The sequence below is a fragment of the Dasypus novemcinctus genome, chromosome 6 (assembly GCF_030445035.2).
Source record: "Dasypus novemcinctus isolate mDasNov1 chromosome 6, mDasNov1.1.hap2, whole genome shotgun sequence".
Lineage (NCBI taxonomy): Eukaryota > Metazoa > Chordata > Mammalia > Cingulata > Dasypodidae > Dasypus > Dasypus novemcinctus.
In genome coordinates this window covers 14,997,615-15,011,526 of record NC_080678.1, presented here as the reverse complement: position 1 = coordinate 15,011,526, position 13,912 = coordinate 14,997,615, and the positions used below count along the sequence as shown (strand labels likewise).

At 41.2% G+C, this 13,912-nt stretch overlaps 1 protein-coding gene across 1 annotated transcript in view; it reads left to right on the top strand.

Annotated features, from left to right (window-relative positions):
• LOC139439079 (soluble scavenger receptor cysteine-rich domain-containing protein SSC5D-like) overlaps positions 1–13,912 on the top strand; it is a 127,321-nt gene that overhangs the window by 29,909 nt on the left and 83,500 nt on the right. Inside the window, exons 9-12 of the mRNA XM_071215543.1 lie at positions 517–555; positions 1,261–1,320; positions 2,521–2,550; positions 9,413–9,484. Coding sequence (XP_071071644.1) covers positions 517–555; positions 1,261–1,320; positions 2,521–2,550; positions 9,413–9,484 — 201 coding nt within the window. The remainder of the gene's footprint in view (positions 1–516; positions 556–1,260; positions 1,321–2,520; positions 2,551–9,412; positions 9,485–13,912) is intronic.

Genomic DNA, 13,912 nt, shown 5'->3' with positions numbered 1-13,912 from the left:
GTTGTGTTAGTCAGGGTTCTCTAGGGAAACAGAATCAACAAGGGATATCCGTCGATAGTAAGAGATTTATCAGAGTCTCTCAAGCAGCCGTGGGGATGCACAAGTCCAGATTCCGCAGGCAGGCTGCAGCCAGGAGCTCGATGAAAGTCCAGTGAAGGTTCTTGGCAAGTTCTGGGAGATGTTGGCTGTCCAGAGATGAGCTGGGAAATTCTCTCTTAGTGCTGAAATCACTTTCCCTTTTAAGGGATTCAACTGATTGGGTTAAGCATCACTCATTGCTGATGTCAATCTCCCTGATTGATGTAATTACAACCAGTTATCTATGATTTACCACTGCAGTAAAGTCATTGGTGACTAAAGTCCATAACTGTCCTTTGATTACAGTTAGCCCAGTGCTTGCTTGACCAAACAGGACACAATCACCCAGCTGAGTTGACACAATAGCCTAACCATCACAGAAGTATTGGTTTTTCACACAGAAGCCAGCTCCTTGTAACAGATATTTTTATTTTTCAGTGTCAGAGAAAAATGAAAAGTTACCAACTATCTTAGCAGGTAAAACCAATGGTTGCATGATTAATTGTGGAGATAGGCAGACGCGCCAGCCAGATGAGAGGCCCATGCAGAGGAATCATGACACTAGGTTGTCTAATGTCCTCCGTGGAGTTGTCTGTATAATTAGCATCCCAGTGAATATAATGACTTTTAAAACTTTTGCCCCGTTCTTCAATGACTTATTTTTTTTTACTACTGAGTGCCCTTATGCAGAACCTTGAGTTGATGTAGAATTAAAAGGGACAAAAGTATCTTTGGGCAGCACAATCACAATTAGGATCTTTCTATCAGCAACATGAACTTGTCTCCAACTACACTAGAAACCTGGTGATTCTTTTTTTTTTTGTCTTTATTTATTTTTTTAATATTACATTAAAAAAATATGAGGTCCCCATATACTCCCCACCCCCCTCACCCCACTCTTACCCCCATAACAACAATCTCCTCCATCATCACGAGACATTCATTGCATTTGGTGAATATGCACTCTGAGCACCGTTGCACCTCATGGTCAATGGTCCACATCATAGCCCTCACTCTCCCACATTCTACCCAGTGGGCCATTCTTTATGAGCATTTGGCTAGTCCAGATGTTCTAGTTAAGATGTGACATGGATGGTGGAGCTAAACGAATTGGGAACTTGCCCTTATGTCTGTCCCAAAGAAGAAATTTCAGCCCTAATCACCATGTCCATGCCATTCTAGTTCTACCTGTGGCTGATTCGGCATCTGACAGGCACAGAGCCAAGCCTGAGCTATCGTCAGGTAAGCAGCCTTCCTCCCAGGACACGCCATTGCTCTCTGAGCCACAAGGGATGGTCATGGCCTTGGAAGGAGCCTGGGGGAAGCTGCACAGTTAGAGTTCCGTGAAGTGCAGGGGAAGGCACAAAGTCAGAGGAAAAAAGATCATGGATCTTCAAGGCTGGGGTCACAGTTCCCCTCCATACCCTGCTGCCTGCACATGACATGTGCCTCCTCCAGACCCCAGCTGTCACTACATACTGCCCCCAGGTGTCCTGGTAGGAAACTTCCACCCTTGCAGAGCACCTGTTTATGCCATTAGTTAGTCTCAAGGCAGGCCAGTCTTCTGCAGAAATGAAAGTAGAGGTAAGCCTTTGAAGCTGACCAACTGAACTCCCCCTATTTGCCTAGCTTACAAATTAAGGTAAATCTTCAATTATCCAACAGGTAAAAGAACATTCCCAGGGAAAAATGCTTAATAATTATTCGACACTGTAATGTGCCCTTTATTAGTCACTAAGCAAAGTGGATTAGACTATAGAAAATGTATTTCCCAGACCTTGGTGATTTAGAACTTGACATCAGCAGGGTAGACATGAACATTTAGGAAAATGTATTTCTGTCAGTGGAGAAATGGTAACTTAGATGGTTTATTTGAAAAATGGACTACTCTATAGTAGATGAAGCAGTGAATACACAAGCCCACACACATGCACATATATGTTGATAACGTATATTGTCATGGATGAATCTCAAAAACACAAAATTGAGTAAAGAAAAAATTTACAGGATGATATATAGGTACTATTATAATTCGTGTGAAATAAAAACTCAAGATAACATAGAGAGAATAGAAAAAATAAACAATAAATGTAGACACAAAATGCAAGAGAGTGTTGCTGAGGAAAGAGAGAAGAGAGAATGAGATTAGAGACTGTTGGGAAAATCAAATTTACCTGTAATGTTTTATTTGTTGATAAGACTGGAAAACCAAAAAGACAAAATGTAAGCACTGGCCACGTCTAGAAGAGGGGGATGGGGATATTTGCTCCATTATGCTCTGTGTGTTCTGAACTTCAGAAAATGTTTCTCTGGAACATTGAGAGTTAGGATGGCCAGATGCAAAGCTACCTCTAAGTGACTCATGGACAGAAGGGGTAGTTATGGAAAAGAGAAACCAACCAACCTGGGATGGTTGACGTTTTCCTCTCTCCACACCAACAGGTTCTCTGACTGCAGGCCCCTCCCCTCCAGGTAAGAATGAGTTAGGCTATTTCTATGTCCCATGCTATTTACTTCTACTTCTACCTAGTTAAAATCTATCCTGACTGTCATAGAAATGGAAATAAGATGACCGCATGAAAGCAAGCTTTAAGCAGTTTACAACACTGGTTCAAATGGTCCCTAATCATTAGAAGCCTAGGAGGTTTTCCCAGTCTATATTCTAACCCCCTGTATTAGTCAGCTAGGCATGCTGATGCAGAGTACGAGAACTCAAGTGGCTTTTATAAAGGGTATTTATTTGGGGTGGAAGCTTACAGTCACAAGGCCTTAAAGAGTCCAGCTCAGAGTTATTTCCTCACCAAACTGTTGCTACATGTTGAAGCAAGACAGTGGGCGATGTCTGTGAGGGCTCAGCCTTCCTCTTCCGCTTAAGGTTCCATGGGCCCAGCTTCTTCCAGTCTCAGCTGTAGGCTGGGGAGCCCGTTTCTTTCTAGGATCAGCTGCTCTGTTCTTCACAAGGTCAGCTGTAAACTATAAGGTGAATGTCTCAACTCTTCCTGGAACTCCAGGTTCTCTCCTCTGCCATGTCTATTTTAGTGTATCTACTTCTCTGTGTGAGTCTCCTTGACTGAGCATCTGTGTATATAACCCACAAAGGGGTCAGGGACTCAAACTGAGTCATACTCTAAGGATGTGGTGAAACCAAAGCCCTAATCTTGATTTAATCAAGTAAAAATGAAACCTTTGAATTTAATACAATCAAAGGTTGGCACACCCAGAGGAACAGACCAGTTTACAAACATAATCTGTATCTCTTTTTGGCATTCATAAAATAATGTCATACTGCCACACCCGCTGTAGCAGATGGAACCAATAACATAGATAGGTCTGCTGTTCGGAGCTTGATCTCCTGTTTTTGGATTCTCTTTCTCCAGGAAACATGCTAATCTTTACTAGCCCCTCTGCTATCTAATGGCAGATCCTGGGCACCTATAACTTTACCTTTTCCAGAATGTTATATAATGCAATCAGGCAATAGGTAGCTCTTTGTGGTTTTAATCTGTATTTCCCTAATAACTAAGGATGTTGAGAATTATTTTCTTGTTCTTATTTGCATCTCTTCTTTGGTGAATGTCAGTTCAAATGTTTTATCCTTTCTTAATTTTAACTGGGTTGTAAGTCTTATTATTGAGTCATAAAACAGTTCTTTATATATTCTGGAGGCAAATACTGTATCAGATATGTGTTTTGCAAATGTTTCTTCTGGGGCTTATCTTTTCATTTTCCTTTCAGTGTTATTTGAAGAGCAGAGGCTTTTAAGGAACTCCCATTTGCCAGGGTTTTAGTGGTCTGTGTTTTTGTGCCTTAACTACGCAATCTTTGCTTAACCAAAGTTTTCACTGATTTTTCTCCTATTTTCTCCAAGATGTTTCACAGGTTTAGGTTTTACATTTAACTCTATAATCCATTTTAGATTAATTTTTTGTATAAGTTAAGTATGAGTCAATGGTCTTTTTCTTCCTGTAGATATCTAATTGTTCCAACATCATTTGTTGAAAAGAATCTCCTAGCTCCATCTAAATACTTTGACACCCTTGTTAAAAATTAAATAACCACATACATGTGGGTTTTTCTGTTCCATTGACTTATATTAGTACCTTCATGCAAATATTGCACTGTCTTGATTACTGTAGCTTTAGAGTAAATATTGAAATCAGGTAGTGCTGGTCCTCTGACTTAATTTTTTTCTTCTTTTCAAATTATTTTGGCTAATCTGGATCTATGCCTTTCATTTAACATTTCGAGCCAGTGGGGGAGAGAATGTAGCTCAAGTAGTTGAGCTCCTGCTTTCCATATACAAGGTCCCAGATTCGATCCCTTGTACCTCCTAAAAACAAACAAAAACAAACAAAAAAACTGACTCTCATTGGGGAGCAGATGTAGCTCTGTGGTTGAACACCTGCTTCCCATAGATGAGGTCCTGTGCTCAATCCTCAGTACCTCCTTAAAAAAAAATTCCAAGTCAGTGTATCAATTTCTATAAAAACACCAGCTGGAATTTTTAACTGAGATTATGTGGAGTCTATAGATAACTTTGAGGAAAACTAGTATCTTAACAACATTGAGTTTTCTGATCCATTGACACATCTCTCGTTTATTTAGGTTTTTAATTTATCTCATCAATATTCTGTAGTTTTCTGCATGCAAATTTTGTGCATATTTTATTAGACAACCCTAAGAACTTCACGTTTTTATTATTTTTTAACTTTATCTTTAAAGAAGTTTTATTTTTTAATTTTTTAGAGAGGTACTGGTGATTGAACCTGGACCCTCATACATATGAAGCAGGCAATCAACCACTGAGAAATACCTACTCAGTAAGAAGTCTTAGATAACAGAAAATTGACACAAAAAATATAGGGGATTTCCAAATACACACCTCCTTTCCCTCTCACATTTTTCCCTATTAAGAACATCTTACATTATGTGGTATATTTGTTACAATTCATGAACAGATATTGAAGCATTATTGCTAACCATGCTCTATAGTTTACATTATGATTTACACTTCATACCATACAATTTTATAGGTTTTGACAAAATATATAATGGCCTGCCATTCTTAATTTTACTCTGAAAGTATTGCCTTTGTATGTCACACTTCAGGTAAAAAAATTAAAGTTACTTTACTCAAGAAAAAAATAATAATAATGGCATGTATCTGTCATTACAATAGTATGCAGAACAATTCCAATACCCTAAAAATGCCCTATGTTCTACCTATTTTTCCCTCCTCTTCCCCTCAGAGCCTCTGGTAACCACTATCTCTATAGCAATGTTGTAAGTTCTTCCATTGCTACAGCAATAATAAGTCTACTTTGGTCCATGGTTGCATTCCCCCCATATGTTTGTTCATTCCTCAATTTTGAGGATTTGGGAATGGTGATGCCTGCTCTGCTCCAGACTGAGAGGAGTCTTAGGTCTTATGGGGCAAATGGAAGGAACTGTTTTGCTTACAGGAGTAGACAGTCTTTGCTTTTGGGGAAGGGGATCATCATTATTTGTTATTTGTCCTAGATGAGTCCGATGAACTGGAGAGTTGGTGTTGACTGCAACTCTCCTGAGATTCAGGGCTCAACTGGCATGAATAGAATAAAGATTTAAGCCTCTGGGATATATATTTAAGAGGCATTGTGCTAATTATAGGTTCAAATAAAAGAGGTAGAAGAATCATGTCTAGAGAAATTACAAATGAGCCTAACTCTGTCACACTGGGGAAATAGGTTATCATATATTCCAAGATGAGGCCCACCAATGGGGTGCCGATTTCATGGGGTTGGGTGCCCTACCTATAGGGTCCACATGATTCTAGAGCCCTCAGGAGCACCTCTGTTTGAGACTTTGTTCACAGTGGCAGTTAGAGAGATCTGCCTGAGACGTGCACAATTACAAACTCTGAAATGACCGCTAACTCACTTTGAAATCTCTTAGCCGTAAAAATTTATTTGTAAACAAAGATCACATCTGAGTCCAGCTCAATCACACAGAAACACAAACTCCAAAGTAGGGCCAACTGACATGGCACTGAACTCCATCTGCCATGACCATAGAACCTGTGGATCTCTGTAGCCCTCAGAAGAACCAATACCTGGGGTTGTATCTACTTTATCTGTCTCTGGGACTCTGCTCAGGTGTGCATAAGAGCAACCCCTCTAATAACCTCCCGGCTCCTTTTGGAGACTCATAACCATATAAAATCTTTGTCCTTTCCATTTCCCCCTTTTATTCAGGTCAAAAAGCATTTTTAACTCCTGTAGATTGAGATATTCTGCTGGTCCGAGTTGACCCTTTTATTCAAGATCATTTTCTAGTTACATCATCAGCTGGTACTTGGTAGTAATCCCTCAGTGCCAGGGAGGCTCATCCCCAGGAGTCATGTCCAATGCTGGGGGGGAAGGCAATGCATTTACATGCGAGTTTGGCTTCAAGACTGGCCACATTTGAGCAACATGGAGGCTCTCAGGAGGTAACTTCTTTTGAATCCACTGTTTGCAAGCTCATGTCCCCAAGAGGAGAAGTCTCTGTTACCTCGGGAACACTAGTTGGGTCCCTATGAAGGTACTCCTCGTGGTTTCCTCTGATGGCATAAGGATGTACAATGTTCTCATCCTATCACTGATTATGGTCCCTGAGGCCTCGACTCTGCCTTAGAGAGCCTTGCACACAAGGAGCATTGAGTGAATACTCCTGGGTTAAAGGACCCTGTCCTGGCAGCAAAGAACAGAAAGTCTGCCAGTGGCAGAAAGGGACCTTCACAAGCTTCCTCCACACCCAGATGACTTCTGGGTCTCACAAGTTCACAGGAGACTCTGGTCAGCAATCCACTGAGGCATGGCTTAGGGGCTACAATCCTGTCCATGTGACCCTCAGGTAAAGGTGCATCTTCAGTCATAAAGGGTCATGGAAGGGTGAGGACCCAGGACCTCCAGGAGCCATGGTAGCCCCTAGATAGGGGCATCCAGCTTGCTGCTCCAGCACCTTCAGGGAATGGGAATGCCAGCCGTGGGAATCCAAGAGCCACAGATCTTTTCTATCTGCCCAACTTAGAGGAAATGTCCTATTTATAACATGAGGTTAGAGTAAGCACGTGCCTCCTACAACCCTAATCTCTTCATTTGTTTCAGTCTTTCGTCTTCCAGGCTACAGCAGCTCTCTACTCTGCTTCTAACTTCCCTAAGACAGAGGCACAGGGGGAACTAGAAATTGTGAGAGAGAGGCAAGACTTCAAAGGAAAATAAGTGACCAAGTTCATTACCTTAGAAGGCACTTTTAAAAAGCAAGCCAGACCACCTGGCTCCAAGTATCAGATGGCTACCTGAGCCTGAGGAAGTCACCTTGGCCTTTCTGGGTCTCCTCATCTGCAAACTAGACACAATAATAACAGCACTCTCAGAGACCTGTTGTGAGGATCAAATGAGATCCAGCTTGCCAAGGACTCAGAATGACTCCTGGGAGTAGTCATCTCTCACAAAATGGTAGGACAGAATCCTCCGGGGCTAAAAAAACTATTCCACATCACAGTCATAATGACATGTTAATGACCCATCTGGAGACAGATGGAGAGGATTCAGAAATGAATATTTATTGCAAAAATGGGTTCCTTTAAAAATTCTCAATCCTTTTTTTTTGTTCAAACATTGTAGTTAGAAGATACCAATACTAAATACTTCATGAGCTCCAACTAATTCACAAGACTTAGTAGGTATCGTCTGCACTAGGATGAGGCTGTCACTTCTGCTGGATGTCATTGCCTTCCTGTCTTTTCAGAAACTTTAAACTCACATTCTGAGTCACTGAGTATTGTATTCGAACTATTAGAGCATAAGAAGTTGATTTCTTTTGACCATTAGCCCCTTCTCCAACCTTCTCCGTACTTACTGTCAGGTGAGCAAATCTATGCCTGGTTCATTTGCTCTGTAGTTGTTCTTGTCTAGAAAATCCCCTTGCAAGCCAAGTAGCAGAGCCTCTGTGTTGCACAAGTGAGAGGCTGTAACTGGCATCTTCATCAGCCTGGAGCATCCTGTGAGATGTGCATGCTTGCCCCTGCATTTGTGCAGCTAATTAGCCCTGCATAGCAGAGTCACTCCAGGGATAGAAGAGATCACAGCCATTCCCCATCATGAGCGCACAGTTAGACTTAAACAATTCTTTAAGTCAGAAAAGGAGGAATGCTTAGCCTTGTCTACTGAGAGTTGTCTCCCTTCTTCACTCTGATTGAATCTGACTGCCCAGTGACTTCACTTTCAGAAAAATATTTTGTTACATTTAGACATGTTAATATAGTAGTTTGTAGCCAATTGAAAAAAAAACTTAGGGGTTTGTTTCCACACTGTATGAATAAGTTTGATGTGTAATCATGGCTGGACTCTCTAATCAAAATTTTTTTCTCTATTTACTCCTTTTAATGACAAAGTTTTAAACCGAACACAATAAGAAGTAGCTAATCCAATTTTTTAATTAGACACATATAAAAAAGTAAAATATACTTTATTTTGTCTATATCAAAAACAGTGTCAAGAACAGTATGATGAACTAACTCATGGGTACCAACTGTTGACTTATCAAATCCACATATTTTGAGATACATTTTCAAAGGAAACAAAACAATACCTGATGGTTAATTTATGAGTTAATAATATCCCTTAAGGCCCTATTGAAACATAACATGACTTAAGGATACAGAGAGCCCAGATAATTCTGTCCAATATCTAGTTGGAAACCAAAAGTTCTACCTTCAAAGTGACCACCGCATCACCAGGGTCAACCACACCTGTATTTTTATAAAGAAAAAATGCATAATTGGTAGTATGAGCACCCAAAGACCTAAAGTGTACTAACCTCGGGGAGGCCTCAGGTACTAGCACTTCCTCCCACAGTGATGGTGGAGGGCAGGGAAGAGGTGGGAGGAGCCGACCAAGACCCTGACAGGCAGGTCAGCCCAGCCCTTCTCCTTGGGCTTATTGTCAGAGGTGTCCCTTTCCTGAGAGACACAGTCACAGGCCAAGCACCGTCAGCAGCTGTGCCCACAAGGGAGTTGGCTGTGCTTCCCCCAGCACCCACACCAGCACGTCAGTGGGTGCCTCTTCCTGGCCAGGTGGGAATGGGAGCCGTGTGCCAGGCCACAGGCTGGCATCTTCCCAGACCTGGACACTCATTAAGTGCCGATGTTACTCCTGGGATAAATCCTTGAATCCAGAGGGCAGAGGCTGGACTTGACACTGCAGATTTATCTGTGACCTCCAGGCTGTGACTGTTTTCAAACGTTTGCCCTCTGACACTGGATTTTGGGGTGTACTAATTCCTAAGGAAGCCTGTTTGTCTCTGCCAGCAGGTGATGGAATATCTGTAGCCCTAGACCTACCAGAGCCTGAGTCCCAGCCATCCACACCTGCACCCTCCATAGGTAAGTCTTTGGTAAATAGGGAAGGAATAACATTTCTTCAAATACCAAGTAGGATAAGCAGAGATCAGAGTCTTTCAGTAACTGAAACTTTATTTGGTGCCCTCAGGAAGCCTAAAAGAAAGTGTTTCCTGTCTTCTCCCTTCACGCCCATGCACATTTGTTTTACAAAATAAGAAGTGGGAAAGGTTCTTTTTTTTCTAGCACCACCTAGAGAATGGTGAACCAAAGATTAGGGCACACATAGGTCTGACCCCAACCCTGTTTGGCTCTTGCTACCTGGCTCCCTTATGGGTGGCAGATAGCACCGTAATAGTTCCTTACAAAATTGGGAGAACATTCTGGTAAACCTAATTATATTAAAGTTGAAAAATACCAAAGTCATAACCAGGAATGATGGTCTCATCTGGGGCGTTGTGGCCTCCTTCATGATTTTCAATATAAAATTCCTAAGAACAGAATTTCTCTATTTATGTTTTTCCCAAGAATTAGGCCAAACCTGTACTTTCCATTGCCTAAGGCACTGTATCAGCTGCAATCCCAGAGCATGGTTTCCCCTTTCTTTACCTGGGTGAAACTGACTGAATGTCTTGCTCTACCAAGAGAAAAAACTCATTGATATTGGCTACATTATGGCTGATTCCACTGTAGTTACTTAATATTCCTAGCCAGGCCTATTTGTGTGTGCATGTGTGTATACAAGTGCCTGCTTTAAAATAAATACTATTGTGGCCATTTCTCGACACTGGCTTTTAGCCACGCTGCTACCTACTAAAGAACACTAGGTACTCTGATGTCACCTCATCTCTTTCCATCCTTGGTTTGAGCCTCTTGTTGACTCTGTGGGCCTCTAAGCACTTGAGCTTTTAAGGGTCCTTTCTACTATGAAAAATATTGAAACTTATATTTTATGGCTGCACTGATATAAAGATGAGTGTAATCCAGGTTGGATGGCTGATTCATTTCTTCTGAGTGTGAGGGAAATTAAAGCATATTCTGGGCCCCTACAAGTCACCTGGTGCCACACTCCAGGATTGCTGAGCCTGATGGCTGTGTTGGTCCTGCTCATCTGTGTTGTGCCAAATACAAACACCCCAAGTCAAGCTGCTCCTTTGCACTGCCTCATAGACCAGTCCTACCCTGTCATCAGCAGTGATGCCCAGCAGTCACCCTGTTTTTCAGAACAGTACAATTTTCATGAAGCATCTCTTCAGACTGGTATTTAGCCCCATACACATGTGGGAAGGATGAGTTCTCTGTTACTAGATTCTACATGTGCAAATAAGAATAATGCAAAATAAAATTAGGTGAAATTTTTATCTTCCTGACATTAAAGGGGAGGCTTCTTTATCAAAATAGCCCCAAGTTTTCATGGGATGCTACTCTCATGTCAAAAATGCTCTTTCCTTCCTCTTCTTTTCCTATCTTCCCTCCTTCCCATTTACTACCCTGCTTCCTTCCATCCTTGTTTCTATCCTCTGTCTCTTTCTCCTTCCTTCTGTTCATCAAAATGTTGCACACTAAAACTTTAAAAATTAGGTCATGCACAAAGGTTTACATTGTAACACAGTATTTTTTGTCCAAGCTATATTCACTGCCTTGTTCTAGATCTCCAGAAGTTTGAACTGCTCCTTCTCAGAACCACCTCCAGGTTTTAGTGTTTTCTCCTAAATGAATTTTAATGATCAAATATCAGTTTCTCAAGAATTTGTACTCTTGGGCATGTTACTCAACTGCTTTGGGGCTTAAATGCCTCACCCATCATATGGGGATCATAATAACAATAATAATGTATTACAGTTATGTATATGCATGCTATTATTTATATCTATACTCTAATAGATCTATGCTACTATATACAGTATATAATCTCAGGCTTTGTGAATATTAAATGAGTTAAAATATGTCTACTATTAGTGCTCAGCCCAAAGAAAGTTCTGTAGAAATGCTAGCTTTACAATCATCATCATCGTCATCCACATAATCAAATATGGTTTTTGACTCCAGAAAGAAAAAGCCTGACTTGAAGACCAGTTAGTGGTTCTCTACCTTTGACTTCTGCTTGTGACTTCGACTTTTTTTTTTTCTTCTGGCTTGATGTGGAAGTGTCATAGTTCTTTTCCACATACCCTCTCATCCTATAGCCAGTGAGCTAGACAGACTTTCTTATGTGGTGATCTCATTTCAAGTTTTCAAGAGAGCAAAACTGGAGGTGACATCTCTTAAGGCTTAATCTCGAAATTTGCATGAAGTCATTTCCTTCCCATTTTATTGGTCAAAGCAAACCATAAAATCAGCTTAGGTTCAGATGGGTGGATAGATAGACTCTTCTGGATACGAGTAGAAATTCACATTGTAGAGGGACGTATATGCTGGGATGATCGAAATCTGTGGACATTTAATTACCACATCATCTATCTAACTATCTCATGCTACTCCTTTTAAAAGGAGTTGATATAGCTCCTCCTTTTATAACGTTCCAATGACTTTCCCTTCTTTTATAATGAGATCTAAAGGCTGAATCTTAATTGAGGATGCCCTCTACAGTTTGGCTACTGCTTTTCTCTCTGACTTCATGTCCTATCACTCTCCTTGTTGATAATGCTCCTGACTAATTCAGCTAAAATGCTATGAAAAAGGCTCCCTTTTTTCTATGTTTTGAATTCTTGAACATGTTAAAATCTTTTTTTTTACATTTATTTTGGAATAATTCCAAACATATGGGACATTTGCAAAAATTATATAAAACCCTTACAGAACATTTCAACATACCACCACCCATATACCCAATCCACTAACATTTAACATTTTGCTTCATTTGCCATATTATTATAGCTTTCCATCCATCTATCTATCTATCTGCTTAAGCTATATATATATATATATATATATATATATATATATAGAGAGAGAGAGAGAGAGAGAGAGAGAGAGAGAGATACAGAGAGAGAGTAAATACTTGTTTATTTTGGGATTTTGTTTTGAACATTCTGAACCCAGACATTAGGCAGAACTGAGTTTAAACTGAAAAGTTTGAGGTATATTTCCTCATTTCTTTAAGCAGACATGACATGAGGTTTCTAGGTTTCAGATCTATTTGTGCCCCCCCACCCCGCTCTTTTACACTGATTTAACTGGAGTTCAGTGTTACACAGAGGCAGCTCTGTGGCCATGTGGACCAGCAGCTGGCAGAACTTCTGAATTCCTGAGAAGAGACTCCCATGGGGAGACCGCTGGCATTACAGAAGCCATGCTTATCATTCTAGAAAGAATGAAGAGACACCCTTTTAGTCTACTGACCTGGCATTCCAGAGTTCCAGCCTAACCAAAGTTCACCATTTCAAACAATTCAATACCACCCTCTGGAGTCATTTGTTGAAGATTTGAACCTGAAGGGTATCAGGAATGAAAGAAAGAGAAAAGGGAGAAAGAAAGAAAGAAATAAGGAGAGAGAGAGAGAGAAGGAGGGAGGGAGGGAGAGAGAGAGAGAAGAGAGAGAGAGAGAAAGAAAGAAAGAAAATGAGCTGGGATCGGGGGGTCTGCGAGGAGGGACTCATCAGACCTGACTTGGACTTCTTAATGGCATGGAGGCTACCTTCCAAACAGGAGCATCCCATGGAACAAAACTGAAAGTCTGGCACTTTCCTGCCCTAGGCTCAGAACTCTTTCGGGTCACTTGGACCACAGACCATATCATGAGATAATCACATGGGCCTTCCTATGTTTACAAAGATGAGACAGGGCATCCAGCTTCTGACATGTTTCCAGCAGATTCTAGAAGAGCTTCTGGATTTTATGTCTATTTTGTAGCTATCTTTAGAAAATGCGATCTGCCCTATTCCCTTCTGCTCAGCACCTCACACCCATAATCTTAGTGTCCTGTTCCTCCAAACACTCAGCTCAGGAGGATTCTCTGGGGTCGTTGCTCACCTCTTGTCAAGATCCATCTCCACCTGCCTCTGCCATCAGGCTAGTATTAGTGCTCCACTAACATCATTTCTGCCCCATATCTGTCCTCTAACTTCTTAAAAAGAATGTGATAATGTTCCATCTGCTCTTTATCTGCTCCCATTCTCTTTGTTCTTGTGGATTACAGCATCTCAATTCCATTAGGGTCATCTTGGGAAGGAGAGGACATCCACGCATGTAACAAACTCACGTTCCAGTAGAAGTCCAAACCCTCCTTCCTATCCCCATCTCCAGCCTTAGAAATCTTCTTTCAAATCAAGCCTTTTGTGAGCTTGTCTCCCAAGAAGTGGAAGTTTCTGTTACCTCCGGGACACTAGTTGAGTCCCTGTGAAGGCACTCCTCGGGGTTTCCTCTGTCAGCTTAAGTGTGTATGATGTTCCCATCCTCTCACTGATGATGGTCCCCTGAGACCTCGACTCTGCCTTAGAGAGCCTTGCACACAAGGAGCATTGAGTGAATACT